The following is a 15,603-nucleotide window of genomic DNA, read 5'->3' as shown; positions in this document are numbered from 1 at the left end:
AACACACTCCCTCCACAGGCAGGGCAGCCACGCAGCCCACGCCCCCTCACCCTTCCCCCCATAACACACTCCCTCCACAGGCAGGGCAGCCACGCGGCCCACACCCCCTCATCCTCCCTCCCATAACACTCCCTCCACAGGGTTAATGGCAAGGATGGCACCGCTTTTCCTTAGGACCCAGGAGAGTGGTGACTTCTCTTTAATCACTGAGCTTAGAAATTAACAATTTACAAGAAATATAAAAAGATGCCAAGTACCTGGAGAACACCCTAAAGTTAATTCAGAACGCCTTACGAGGCTGCGTGTCTTCAGGAGTGTTCACAGGAAAGGGAGAGCAATGAGAAGATGGACAAACAGAGCTTTTAGTGGAAAAACAGAAGGGTAAAGAAAACAAAAAGTTCTAGGTAAGAGGAGGAACTGAGGAAGCAAATGGGACGAGAGTATAAAGAAAAACATGCCAGTGAGATCAGAGTGAACTTCTGAAAGTAAACACAAGACTTTAAAAATAAAGTTTATTTTTCCTTATAATGACAAAGTATTGACAGTTTATTACAGAAAATTTGGAAAATATGGAGAAGAAACCAGAAGTCACCATGGTTACCCGGCACATTCATTTCCCATTTTCCCCCATGTACTGGTGCTTCTTTTACATTGCTGCGGTCATATTACGTGCTCCTGTTTTCCCCCGAGTTTAGCATTCTAACCGATATTTTGCTTTGCTGCTGATGCTCTTGTGACTTTGCAGTGACTACCTAACACTCCATCAGCAGTCATGCCACAGTTCAACTGGCCGTTAGACACTCGGGACTAGTTCCACTGTTTCTTAAAGATTTACAATGAGGAGGTGAAACCTTTTGTGGCTAAAGTTTTTTTTTTTTTTTTTTTTTGAGACGGAGTCTCGCTCTGTCACCCGGGCTGGAGTGCAGTGGCCGGATCTCAGCTCACTGCAAGCTCCGCCTCCCGGGTTTACGCCATTCTCCTGCCTCAACCTCCCGAGTAGCTGGGACTACAGGCGCCCACCACCTCGCCCGGCTAGTTTTTTGTATTTTTTAGTAGAGACGGGGTTTCACCGGGTTAGCCAGGATGGTCTCAATCTCCTGACCTCGTGATCCACCCGTCTCGGCCTCCCAAAGTGCTGGGATTACAGGGTTGAGCCACCGCGCCTGGCCGGTGGCTAAAGTTTAAAAAAACCTACGTTTGATTCTTTCCTTTGGAGAGAGACCTAGAAGAACTACTAGGCGCATACGCACATCTTAAGGCTCTTAGGTCAAACTGCTAGACAGCTCTCCAAAAAGAGTGTATAAATCCAAAGAGCTGGAGAAAATCTCCACAATCTATACATCCAACAAAGGACTAATATCCAGAATTGATAAAGAACTCAAAAAAGTCAGCAAGAAAAAAAGAAACAATCCCATCCAAAAGTGGGCTAAGAACATGAATAGACAATTCTCTAAAGAAGATAAACGAATGGCCAACAAACATAAAAAATGCTGAACATCACTAATGATCAGTGAAATGCAAATCAAAACTACCATGCGATACCATCTTACTCCTCCAAGAATGGCCATAACCAAAAACAAAAAGAAGCGGTGTTGGCAGGGATGTGGTGAAAGGGGAACACTTCTGCTCTGCTGGTCGGAATGTAAACTAGTACAACCACCAAGGCAAACAGCGTGGAGGGTCCTCAGAGAACTAAAAGTAGATGTACCATTTGATCCAGCAATCCCACTTCTAGGGGAAAAGAAGTCATTATGTGAAGAAGATACTTGCACACACACGTTTAGAGCAGCACAATTTGCAATTGCAAAAACATGGAACCAGCCCAAATGCCCAGCAATAAAAAATGTGGTATTATATATACCATGGAATACTACTCAGCCATAAAAAGGAACAAAATAGGGGTATTTGCAGCAACCTGGATGGACCTGGAGACCGTTATTCTAAGTGCAGTAACTCAGGAATGAAAAAATCAAACATCCTGTGATCTCACTCCTAAGTGGGAGCTAAGCCACGAGGACACACACGCGTAAGAACGACACAGTGGACTTCGGGGACTGGGGGAAAGGGTGGGGGTGGTGAGGGATAAAAGACTACACACTGGGTGCAGTGCACACTGCTCTGGTGATGGGGGCACCAGAATCTCACAGATCACCACTAGAGAACGTATTCATGGAACCAAACACCACCTGTTCCCAAAAAACCTATGGAAATAAAGAAAATTAAAATGAAAAAAAGAAAGAATACAACACGAGAGGGCTGAGTGATTAGGCCAACCAGACACTGTAAATTAAGTCACTTTGTTTAAAATGACCAAGTCTTCGTGGAAAAAAAACCAAAAAAAACGAAGAGGGTGTACAGCTGTGATTCTCATGACTCTGGTTCAAGAATGCCTATTACATTTCATATTCGCTTAAAAACTTTTGCTAAGTTGATATTAGTTTTCCAGCTAGCAGCACAGGCAAAATGGTATCTGATCTTAATTCACAGGGTTGTTTCTGTTACCAATAGTGTTCATTTTCCTTCTCCCCACCCTAGCCTTTCACCAGCTACTTTCCTCTTCTGTGCCTGTCTGTGGAAAAACAGTGCTTTTTAATTAACTCACTTCCAACTTACAAAGTTTCTTCTAGGGTAACACACTGAATATGCAACCTCTATGACATCTGACCCTCTAACAGTCTTGCCACCTTCTGGGAGGGACCCATCTGTTAAAGTTCACACATATTACTTTCCAGATCCTCCTGAAGTTAGGCATGAGAAGCCTAATTCCAATTCTTCATTGAATTTCTATGCTTTCAAACCTGATGTTCTTTATCCTTCTGAAGTTGTTTCAAAAATAACATCAAACTGAAATATCATATTCTATTCTAAAAACATTTAATTTGATAGTGAATTCATCAACAAGTGTTAAAAGTGTATGAACCAAAACCACATGATGTGAAGTCCCTTAGAGGCAGTAACAGATTGATGAGGTCCTTACCTTTCTTAGCTTTTCTGGAGAAAATTCTAGGCCAACAAGAAAAAGAGTAAAAAACACCCCAAATTCTCCCAATGTCTCCACTTGCACAATAGACTGAAAAACACACAAAAAAATCAAACGATATAATTTTACAGGTTTAACATATTAAGTATACTTAACTAAACAATCATGTCCTAGTATGCCTGGTGGAAGTATCCAAAACACACACACATACACACACACACACACACACACAGTAATCACACAGTAATCACACAGTATACTTCTTCCATTAACCACTTCTCCCTTTTGGCTAATATGTGCTCTGATTTTTATCTTGGTCTATTTATAATTACATTATTTTCCATGGTTTAACTGATTTATTAAGAATTATATAATTTTTGGCCGGGCGCGGTGGCTCAAGCCTGTAATCCTAGCACTTTGGAAGGCCGAGACGGGCAGATCACAAGGTCAGGAGATCGAGACCATCCTGGCGAATACAGCGAAACCCCATCTCTACTAAAAAATACAAAAAAACTAGCCGGGCGAGGTGGCAGGCGCCTGCAGTCCCAGCTACTTGGGAGGCTGAGGCAGGAGAATGGCGGGAACCCAGGAGGCGGCGCTTGCAGTGAGCTGAGATCCGGCCACTGCACTCCAGCCTGGACGACAGAGCGAGACTCTGTCTCAAAAAAAAAAAAAGAATTATAATTTTTACAGCATCCAGCTGTATATATTACTCAGCTATTTCAACTTATTTCTTGGTTTATGAGCACCTTTGCTATTAAGAAAAAGAAGGAAAGAAATTTGTATTTGCTTTTCTTTGGAAAGGGCAGGAAGTGATTTTTCACCTCCAGTGTTTCATACTTCAATCACGTGAAAAAGACCTACTCCAAAAACCAAATTGAAACAGCCGTTCTTCCCAGAGGCCATTCTGCCAAAGCGAGCCCTGTCCTGGGAGCCCCCACATGTGGGCTTGCGGCTCCCCTGCCAGCCAGCTGCTCCCCAGGCCCAGGGTGCTGGGCGCGCTCCTCTTCACCAGCCGGGGCTGGAGCTCCTCAGACCTCTCCTGCCGCCCTGCAGTCTGGAGAAAGCCCTGGGGCTCCTGGGCCTGGTCCCAGGCTCCACCAGCAGCAGAGGGGAAAAAGGCTTGGAGGGAGCAGGCTGCACTCCTCCCCGTTCCACCCCTTGACACGCCTCCCTACGGTGGGACTCACAGCACCCACTCGGGCACCCGCTCTCCACGCTGCTCGCACTGTGAGTGTTGCGGGGAGAGAGCTGGAAGCTCAGGAACCTTTCCTCCCTGTCAGAAGTGCCATCAGCGTGACGGGGCCTAGCAAATAGCCCCACTGCCCGCTGCCTCGACTGGGGCTCATCAACTTTCCCATGTGTTGTGAGATGCTTAAAGATAGTTAAAGGGCCGGGCATGGGCAATGGGCTCACACCTGTAATCTCAGCACCTTGGGAGGCCGAGGCGGGCAGATTACGAGGTCAGGAGTTCAAGACTGACATAGTGAAACCCCGTCTCTACTAAAAATACAAAAAATTAGCCAGGTGTGGTGGTGTGCACCTGTAATCCCAGCTACTCAGGAGGCTGAGGCAGGAGAATCACATGAACCCGGGAGGTAGAGGTTGCAGTGAGCCAAGATTGTATCACTGCATTCCAGCCCAGGTGACAGTGAGAGACTCTGTCTCAAAAAAAAAAAAAAAAAAAAAAATACAGTGAATGCAGCACTTTGGCTGTATTTAGCACGTGAAGGGCGGTCTGAACAACCTGGCCCAGCATGTTACTGGAAATGGACTCCTTAAAACTAACAGAAACGAGCAGGGTTGTTGTCTCCAGTAACACCGTCCCTTCAGTAACAGGCACAGTGACTTCCTGAGGGTCCAGAGACTTCCTATGGCACCTGAAAGAACATCTTCTTTGAAATGGTTTATATGAAGCTGGTATCTTCATTAATCACATTCAACACTTTTTAGTCTTCAGGAATTATTTTTATGTTCTGTTAAACAGATACCAAAACAACCAAATTTTGTTCTTACCTTAATACTATTCAGTCCTGAAGGTCCTAGAAGTACACCACAAATAATATAACCAAACATTGTAGGCAATCCTATGGCTGTACATAGCCAGCCACAAGGCAAGGAGAGCATTCCTATGGTAACAATGTCCTGAAGAAGAATCAAATAAATAAGAAACGCAAGTGTAAGATAACATGATAAGAAGAGGGCTGGCTGGCTGAGACGCAGAACAGGACGTAGTTCCCTGATTTCATCTGATGGGAATGAAGGGCGAAGACAAAGACCACCGATTTTCCTCATGCTGAGGGTTCCAGAGAAGCTGAAAACATGAAGAGTGTATTCTGGGAATAGAAGGAGTGAGTTTTTCATGGCCTAAAGATTACAGTCACCCCTTAGTATCCTTGGGACAGTGGTTCCAGGATCCTCCCCAGCCCCCGTACCAGGATCCTCAGATGCTCAAGTCTCTGATTCCAAACGGGATGGTATGTGCATGTAACCCAGCACATCCTCCTGTATACTTTAAAGCACCTCTAGATTACTCATGATGCCTACACAATGGAAATTGTTGTCATATTTTGTTTGTATTTTTTATTGTATTGTTATTCTTCGGTCTTTTTTCTGAATATTTTCATCCACGGTTGATTGAACTGAGGATGCAGAGCACGTGGACACAGAGGGCTGACTGTCTAGCAAACTTTTTGTTTTGCTTAAGCCCCTTAAGAGTGTTCTAAGAATTCTGAGTCCTAGAATTCCACTGAGTTTTCTAATCTGGGAAACTCTCAGTGCTGGTATCCAAATTGTAATTCACATGGCTTCGCCATGACGGGTGCAGGCAGGATCTTTAGTTGGTGCTGGCACTGCTGCGCCTGCAGCCCTGAAGGTCAGCAAGGAGCAGGATACTTACAGTCTCAAAACCTCTCCCTAGAAATTGCCTATTCATTACAAAGGGAGAAATAATAGCCTTACAGAGATCTCCGCCCCTTCTTGGAGGGCCCTGACGGCATCACTCGGCAGCCCCACTCCTCGCGGGACCCACTCCATCGTGACCACATCTCTCTCTGGCTGGTCCTCTTCCTCTCGCCTGAAACAGCACCATCTTTGAGCTCAGATTCTCTGGCTTGGTTTCGGCTCCTATACAAACCTCCAGTCTCTGCTGGAGACCTGACCGTGTACCAGGTCTTGCCAAGCTTCCCTGAGGGGCTGCACCTGTCACGGCCAAGCCACTCCCTCCTGAGTGACCACTCGAACCACAATGCTCTCAGCTTCAAGTACTTCCCTGCATAGCCTTTGTCTAGACTGAGTTCCTGGGACGAAACAGGTCTGAATCCAGTTCCATCTGGAAGGCCAGGCACTGCTGAATGGGTTCTCATGCTCTGCACCCCAGGGTTACATGAAGCCACATACGACTCCTTAGCCAAGACCTCTCTGCCTTTTAAGGATTTTTAATTTTAGTGAAAATGGTTTTTAGATGACTAAAGTTTTAATCCCATTACAGTAACTCCTAATTTCAAAGTCTTCCAAATTCTCCAAGACAAAATTAACTTTCATTTTAAGTATTAAAGTATCTTATTCCTTTAGAAAAAAAATTAGAAATTAAGGGACAATGCCTCAAATCACAGAAAATGTAGGGAATTCTAGTAAAATCTGTTAGATGGAAGGCTGTGCACCCCAGTATCATGTTCGGAGGATAAAGCTTGGTCATACTGACACCATGAACCAGGAAGTAGGGAAAGGTAGGCATCCCGCCATGACTCACTACCTTTATAAAGTGGTGATCCGCACGTGGGATGGTTGAGTCTCTGGGCTTGGTCAAAATATACTGGTTGTTCTGGGAGTCAATCAGCATGCTAAGGCCCAAGTCGTCTTCCACTTCTCGTTTTGTTATATTTTGCTTAGAATTGGCCTCTTCTTCCTCCACCCTCAGAACTGCCTCAAAATTGACCCCCTTGACCTGCAAGAATAATAATATTATGCAATTAAAATCCATTAAATGCTTTCAATTTTTAGAGAATGAATGCTAAACAGAAGAATGTTAAAAATGTATCAATCAATGTTCATCAGCAGTGAATTATGACTTTTCAATTAAAGAAGTAATTTAAGAATGGATAAGTTTAGGATTTCTGCTACTTTCCAAGATCTAGTTTACCATTCTTTCAAGAAATTCATAGCCCTTAAAATACTTATGAGATCTCCTCTAATTCCATAATTAGTAGATTTTTAAAACATCTTGTTTCTTCTACTCTATTTTTATTCTCTCCGGTTTCTTCTCTAATCTTTTTCTGATTTGTTTTTACTACCCAACCCTTTCATGAGTCCTCATCAAGACCCACAGTCAATTTTCACCATCAGTCCCACTTTTTTTCTTAGAATCTTAAACATGCTACAACAAAAGAGCAGCCTGAATTACTGCTTCAGAGATGAAGATCATTTTCTGTAAGAAACAGTTTACTGTAAGAAACAGCTTACTGTTCCCCTGTTACAGGTGTTCAAACCAGAGCAACTCCATCTTGAACATGAGCAGGGCAAAATGAGGATGAAACCTACTGGGCTGCATTTCAGGGACAGGCATTCTCAGTCACAGGATGAGACAGGAGGTTGGCAAGATCGGTATCACAAATACAGGCCACAAAGACTCTGCTGACAAACCAGGATGCAGTAAAGAAGCCAGCCAAAACCCACCAAAACCAAGAAGGCAGAGAAAGTGACCTCTGGCTGTCCTCACTGCTCACTGTACATAATTAGAATCCATTAGCATGTGAAATGGCACTCCCACCAGTGCCATGACAGCTTCCAAATGCCATGGCAACATCTGGAAGTTACCCTATGTGGTCTAAAACAGGAGGAACCCTCCATTCTAGGAAATGCCACCCCTTTCCCAGAAAATTCATGAATAACCAACCCCTTGCTTAGCATGTAATCAATAAATAATCATAAAAATAGCCCTCAGGGCTGCTCTGCCTATGGAGTGGCCTTTTTTTTGTTTGTTTCTTTACTTTCTTAATAAACTTGATTTCACTTTACTCTATGGACTCGCCCTGATCCAAGAACTCTCTCTTGGGGTCTGGATTGGGACCCATTTCTGGTAACGTCCCAGTAGAACAGCATTAAAACCCAACTGTCCAGGCTGTCCTGAGACCAGAGTCCCAATGTCCCAATCCATCTGGCCTCTGGAAAATGCAGACAAGCTGCTGAGGAGGGGAACTGACTGTCAGTGTTGAAGTAAAGGATAATTAGCTGACTTCTACAAGACCAAATTATTTTCTCTATGACAGAGAAGCGTCTTAGTTTGTCTTCATTTTCAATCTACACTAAAAACATACATGTGAACAATTTCAACAACACGTTTTCCCATCAGCGAGCGGCTCAGGGGTGAAGCAGCAGCTGTTCTGGAACGCTTACTGATTTGTTGTCGTCAAAAGCATGCTCCTCTATCTCTTCCTCCAGACGATCTGCTGCCTTTCTTACATCTTCAAGAATCTCGTCGAGCATGGATAAACTTTGGTTTTGATGTTGCATATTTTTAAGGGCTTCAACTTGATGTTTTTCTGCTGCCAGAAGTTCCATATATTCTGTTTCTTCCTATTCATTTGCAAGAAAAGAAGAGTGAGATATATTAAGAAATAAGCTATGACATGACTTTCTTAACCAGTCCTCCTGCTTTCTTTGTCAAATGTCCCTGTTCATATGTCAATAACTTAACTCTGGTCAGCTAGGGAAGTCACGTGTCCTAGTTATTCAAACGTAACTGAGCTTAGCCAAATGTTTAGGGAAAGTTTTTTGTGTATGTACATGAATATATGTAAGAAACATTTGTTACACAAAAGTAAATGTAGTATCTGTAGGTCATCCATTGACACAAAACTCATTCACTCAATAGTGACTGTGCTCTAGGCCTATCGTGTGTGAGTGCAGCAGTACTTTGAAACCAGATGTGAGACCTGAATGTGGAACTACCACCTAAATTCAATGCACAAATTCAAGTTACAAGGGAAAACTGTTCCAAAACACATGTAGAAACCAACAGCATTAATCATGTGAAGAACTGATGGGTGATGCTGGCAATAGAATTTAGTAATGTATTTTACACAACTATATTTTATCAATAATCTTACTTTTAAACATTTATTCTTAGCTAAAGGGATGGGACATAGGCCAGAGCAGAGAGGACCAGAGTCTAGAAGAACATCATTGCCTCAATTACTAAGTAGTCACGAGACATCATCTGATGCCACTGACAAAGAGCTGCAGGTCTCACACAGCTGAGGTCTCACACACAGCTGAGGTCTCACACACAGCTGCAGGTCTTACATAGCTGAGGTCTCACACAGCTGAGGTCTCATACAGCAGGTCTCACACATAGCTGCGAGTGTCCCACAGCTGCAAGTGTAACACAGAGCTGCAGGTCTTGGACAGCTGAGGTCTCACACAGGTGCGGGTCTCATACAGCTGCAGGTCTCGCACACAGCTGGTCTCACACGGCTGCAGGTCTCACACACAGCTGCACGTCTCACGTACAGCTGGTCTCACATAGCTGCAAGTCTCACATAGCTGGTCTCACTCAGCTGCAGGTCTCCCACACAGCTGTAGGTCTCACACACAGCTGCAGGTCTTGCATACAGCTGGTCTCACAGAGCTGCATGCCTAACACACAGCTGGTCTCACACAGCTGCAGGTTTGATGCACAGCTGCAGGTCTAGCAGACCTGACACACAGCTATAGGTGTAGCACACAGCTGGGGGCCTATCACAGAGCTGCAGGTTTGACTGACACACAACTGCAGACCTGACACGTAGCTGCAGGTCTATCACATAGCTACAGGTCGAGCACGCGACTGGAGGGCTAGTATAGCTGGTTTACCAGCACCTGGAGAATCTCGGCACAGGAAACAATAACTAGCATATGTTAAAATACTGTTGATATGTTATAAACTGTGCATACTGGAAGCCAATGTTACTCAAACTCATGTTTTTCTCTATAATAAAACCACCACACATCCGGACCCTACCAATGTATCTTCACGTCTCCACTGTACACAGGGTCACAGCAGCTCATGCACATATCACACAGGGAAGACGAATGAATCAGTATTATTGAAAACCTTAATTTATCCATTTGCCTGATGATATTTCTCTCCTCCAAAATATATTTTGGTAAAAAAAGTTTAATGTCTGTATTTTCTCTCATGTTGATGCTGTGTAATAATACCACAGCTTTTTCTATGAAGATGACACAATACTTTACACATTGAAAGGGCCTGGCATGATGCTTGCCATAGAAGAGGCATTCAAGAAATGATGGCTTTAAAAAACGTAAATAGGTAATACAACATCTGATGCAATAAGTTCAGAAACTTCTCATCATTTTAAAAGCATCCTTGGTCAAAGTCCTTAATTTAAATGCATATATTAGTTTAAAACTAATTTTAATATTTTTATCTTCGATATATGACACTGAAGAAAAGTCAAACTTCACACTAAAAGGAACTCCTGTCAGAAACTCAGCAAAATGCTGATTTCAGTTATATTTATTTCTGCATCAGTTTACTAGTACAACTTGAGTAACTTTTTGAATTACCAGGGGATTTCTCCATAGAGAAAAGTATGAGTGGCTCCTTCTAGAAGTAAAAACTACAGTATTATGCAAAAGGAAAAGATTCTCCCTCACATGAGAGATTTTTCTAGATGTGATTTCCTACGAAAGACAACACCTGAGAGACATCAGCCGCATTCACACCTTCCCTTCCTGTCTGCTCCCACAGCTCCAGGTGGGTTCTCTCTAGGACGCAGATGTGGGCACGCACTCGCCCTCTCTCTTCACCTTCACCTCTCTCTCTCTCTCCCTCCCTCCTTCCCTCCCTCCCTCTCCCTCTCTAGGACTGACCTTTATTGCAGCCTCTCTCAGGGCCTCCAGGCGCTGCCGACTGCTCTCCTTCATGTTCACGACATCTTTGTAATCCCCCTGCAGGGCTCTCTGCAGTCCATAGATGGCCTGGAAAACGGAATTTTCACTTTCATTCAACTCTTTCTGGAAAATTTCAAATGTGTGCACCTGAAACAGCTTCTCTTCATCTGACAGGCCCACGTCTTTCTCCACTGCTCCAATTGCATTTTTCAGTTTGTTCAGAACTGCATTCTTCTGGCGGAGAAGCCCTGAGAGCTTCCTGCAGCTGTCCCGGACCCACTGGCGGCTCTGAGTAGCGGTCGCCCCTCGCCCGCGGTGCAGTTTGATCACACGCTGCGCCACCTCCTGGTGCTCCACAGGCTGCACCGCCCAGGGAAGAACGGGAAACAGCACCCAGAATAAGCTTCTTCCCAACACCTTCATGATCCGGGTTCGGAGGGCAGGGTACGGCAATCCACAGGTCTCTGCCCCGCTGAGCTTGCATTTCAGATACACATTTCAGCTGAAAAAGAGTTATTGTCACATATAAACAATGATTCATTACTATTGATCAAAGTATTAAATAATCAGATTTGGAAAACTGACACCTTTCTGAAGAAAATACCATTTTTCCTAGATAAATATCAACATCTAAACTATTTATCGCACTGAGATTAAAATCAAATACTGAATGCTGATGCACCTTGTATGGTACCTTGTGAAGGGCTGAGATGATTAAAGGTCAGTTGCATCTTTACAGAAAGGATTAAAGGTAATTTTTTTTTTTTTTTTAAGAACACAGCCTCGTATCTCTACAAACTCTACCATGTCCAAAAGACAGAAAACAAGTCTATTTAGGAGAGTCCATGTTGGCCAGCCATGGTGGCTCATGCCTGTAATCCCAGCACTTTGGGAAGCCAAGGCAGGCAGATCACCTGAGGTCAGGAGTTTGAGACCAGCCTGGTTAACATGGTGAAATTCTGTTTCTACTAAAACTATGGGCATGGTGGCACATGCCTGTGATCCCAGCTACTCAGGAGGCTGAGGTAAGAGAATCGCTAGAACCCAGGAGGCAGAGGTTGCAGTGAGTCCAGATCACGCCACTGTACTCCAGCTTGGGTAACAAGAGCAAAACTCCAGCTCAAAAAAAAAGAGAGAGCATGTTATCAATACCATCAACTTCCCCTCACAGGTCAGTGGGCTGCCTGGGGACATCACGCTCAACATCACTCCAGAAACGAAATCTTCTGAGCTACTGTTAGCTCTGTGGGCTTCCTAAAATCATTTGAAATGTTGCCACATTTCTAAAGTCAGTCTACAGTCAAGTACTACCAAGATGTCAAGAATTAAATAAATAAATATATATATGTATGTCACAAAACCTAGATCTCTAGAACTTTCTGTTATCATCCCAATTCAGTCTCCTTCTCTTTCTTTCTTTAGGAAGACCTAAAACAATACATATTAATTCATTCTGGCAAGGAATAGCACAGACAGAAACCTGCTTTCTGAACACTACTGCTTGGGGAATGAGGACAGTTTCAGTGTGGCTGTAGCTGTGGCGTCCGGGTGGTGATGAGCAGGCGCAGGGCAGGGCGCCCAGACAGGAGCACTGTTTAGAAAGCAGGTGGAGACAGCAGCCAGCAAAGGTCACTAAGGCAGAACGAGCTTAGAGGCGGGAAGCTGAGACTGTGGAAGGAAGGAGTAATAAACGTAGAGTCAGTGGAATTTGGTCTCTAGGAGCTCCCCAGTCACAAGTAGCCAGAAAGGCAATAAAACCAACACCTACCACTTACGCAGATTTACGGTTTAAAGCAAACAACAAAAAAATATTAACCTAACCATTCTTCATAGCAGCATCCAATGGACTGTTAGTCAGGAACTCCTACCATCACATATTTCAAAGCTTCCCCGACCTGGAAACCAGGTTACAAAAAGGTGTATCTATGTATCTATACTTTCCACTGCTAACCCAAATTCTAATTGGTTTAATCCAGTTTCCCGGGCAAGGCAGGTTAGCTGCAGTAAAACTAAGGACGAGGCATTTCCAGAGGCAGCATTCTGCCCAAACCACGAAATGGCAGAAAGAAACAAACCTTATGCAAATCAAACAGGAGAACTCAAAAAGCCTGGAGGCCAGACCACTCAGTGAGGGCTCCGACTGTCTGCACTTCAGCAGGACTGTGTTAGACAACAGGCGTCACTGATCAGAATCACAAGCAAAAGTCACCAAGAAAAGACTATATTCTGGTTAGAAAGTGTTCAATTTTAAAACATCCTTGGAGACTGACTCCCAAAAGGTGAAGCACGCTCCACGGAGAATTCGCTTACCTAGAACAGGTAACTTCCTAACACGGTAGAATAAATGATAATGTGCTGTTCCAATCACTCAATTTTATGTTAGTTTCAATACAACTTTAAGTACACGTGTACAACTTAAGCACACATTTACCACCTTAAAAACAAACAATGAGGCAATCATTTATAGTCATGCCTAGCCATATAGCTGAGCTGTAATTTTAATGACTCACTCAAATGCTAAGCTTCTCTCGGTTGGTCCAAGGGAGCTAAAGAAATCAACAGCTACTTCAGAGGTGCACTTTTAGTATTTTCCAGAACCAAGACAGAAATTTGAGATGCTTAGCTCATACTTCCCAGTTCCCCCAAAAAATCCCAAAAAGTGATTCTTTGGCGGATTTTATGCTTCAGAAAAATAAATTTCCACACAGCTCATGTGTGAATGACCCCTCTATGTTCATTTCTGGTTCCTTCCTCAATCAGGTTCCTAAAATCAGTTGTCCCTCTAAGGGAACTATTAATTTTTATGAGAAATCTTTGAGGATTTTAGTTGTAGTTACATTAAAATTTCCCACTGAAACTTACTCATAACATGAAACAAATTATTTATGGACCCTTAAAATACAAATCACCCTTTATTCAAACTCATTTCATTTTACCTTCAAACTTGCCTGCAAAATCCTATGGACTACTAAATTGTAGCATTTTTTTGAGTAAATTAGTAAACATCTTTAGCTGTTCTAATTATTAAAAAGACACTTTGGATTCCTGTAATGTGTTTTTGTTGGTGTTGTTGTTGTCTGAAACAGAGTTTTGCTCTTGCCACTACGGCTCGAGTGCAGTGTCGTGATCTCGGCTCACTGCAACCTTTGCCTCCCGGGTTCAAGCGATTCTCCTGCCTCAGCCTCCCGAGTAGCTAGAAACACAGGTGCCCGCCACCACATCCAGCTAATTTTTGTATTTTTAATAGGGACGGTGTTTCGCCATGTTGGCCAGGCTGGTCTCAAACTCCTGATCTCAGGTGATCCACCCGCCTAAGCCTCCCAAAGTGCTGGGATTACTTTTTTAATAAAGAATTCTTAGAATTTCTGTATCTTGAGCTATTGATACACATAACAGTGCGGATGTATCTCAAGGCTAAGTGAAAAAAAAATTTCAATTTTATTGAGAAGACACACAGGTGTAGATTCACACTCACTAGTACGTGTATAGTTGGTGTGATCTCAACAGGTCAGGGGATGTGATCAAAGAAAACTTCCTGCGTATACTATGGTTTTACACGATGCCTCTGCAGGGTAAAGGCACTCTGCAGGATTTCTCTGTACTACTCCTTACAACTTCATGTGAATCTACAACCATCTCAAAATGAAAAGGTTTTCAAATTCTACCTAAGTCCGGGTGCGGTGGTTCATGCCACTGCTGTATTATGCCACAATTATCTGTATTCCCAGCGCTCTGGGAGGCTGAGGTGGGCGAATGCTTGAGGCCAGGAGTTAGAGACCAGCCTGGGCAACACAGCAAGACCTCATCTCTATTCAAAATGAAATAATTAGCTGGGCGTGGTGCCCTCTGTGGCCCCAGCTCCCGGGGAGGCTAAGGCGGGAGAATTGCTTGAGCCTTGGACCAGCCCCTGCACTCCAGCCTGGGCGACAGCAAAACTCTGTCTCAACAACAAAAAAGCTTCAGAATATTTAAGTCAAGCCTGTAGGAGAAAAAGCCACAAATATTTCATTAAGTACTCCAAACATTAAGACACTCCTTTTGAAAAAACCGGTAAATAAGATAAATTTGGAAGACAGAACAATCAGAAAAACAGGCAGTGAGTAAGGACCCGATGCGCAGCGGTCTCGCTTCCCCACGCAGGCGTCCACACCCTGCCTCATGGACAGCACCAGGAGCCGTTAGGAGCCACCGGAGGGGCGCCAGGACAGGGCTGCATCTCCGCCGCCGGCCCTGGAGGCCCCGAGTCCACCCGCGCGGCCAGGGCGGGAACGCAGGTCCCATTCCAGGTTAGAACGTGGGCCTCAACGAAGAGCGCCTAGGCAAGGCCTGGAGGAGCGGGACCCCCGGCCACAGAGACCACCCGACCCCGGGAGACAGCACCTGCAGGAGAAGGGGAGCCCCGGAAAGGGAGGGAAGGAAGGGGAGCCCCGGGGAAAGAGAGAGGGGAGGGGGAGCCCCGGGGAGGGAAAGAAGGAAGGAAAGGGACCACTGGGAAGGGAGGAAGGGGAGCCCCGGGAAGAGAGAGGGGAGGGGAGCCCCGGGGAGGGAGGGAAGGAAGGGGAGCCCCGGGGAGGGAGAGGGGAGGGGAGCCCCAGGGAGGGGAGCCCCAGGGAGGGAGGGAAGGAAGGGGGACCCCCGGGAAGGAGCCCCGGATGGACGGGCCCGGCGCTCACCGGGACGCAGGAGGCCGCGCCCGCCCGTCTGGCCCGAGCATCACCGTTCCGCGG

General features: G+C 44.8%; 1 protein-coding gene across 1 annotated transcript in view; it reads right to left on the bottom strand.

Annotated features, from left to right (window-relative positions):
- Positions 1-15,603, bottom strand: part of TMCO3 (transmembrane and coiled-coil domains 3) — a 58,479-nt gene extending 42,876 nt beyond the window's left edge. The window contains exons 1-6 of the mRNA XM_011933926.1: positions 15,550-15,603; positions 10,856-11,378; positions 8,375-8,554; positions 6,735-6,926; positions 4,997-5,125; positions 2,978-3,070 (exon numbers count right to left, since the gene is read on the bottom strand). Coding sequence (XP_011789316.1) covers positions 2,978-3,070; positions 4,997-5,125; positions 6,735-6,926; positions 8,375-8,554; positions 10,856-11,299 — 1,038 coding nt within the window. The 5' untranslated portion in view covers positions 11,300-11,378; positions 15,550-15,603. The remainder of the gene's footprint in view (positions 1-2,977; positions 3,071-4,996; positions 5,126-6,734; positions 6,927-8,374; positions 8,555-10,855; positions 11,379-15,549) is intronic.

The sequence above is a fragment of the Colobus angolensis genome, unplaced genomic scaffold (assembly GCF_000951035.1).
Source record: "Colobus angolensis palliatus isolate OR3802 unplaced genomic scaffold, Cang.pa_1.0 Scaffold13, whole genome shotgun sequence".
NCBI classification, from domain to species: Eukaryota; Metazoa; Chordata; class Mammalia; order Primates; family Cercopithecidae; genus Colobus; species Colobus angolensis.
Note: the sequence above shows the minus strand (reverse complement) of the source record. Positions and strands in the feature narration are given on the sequence as shown.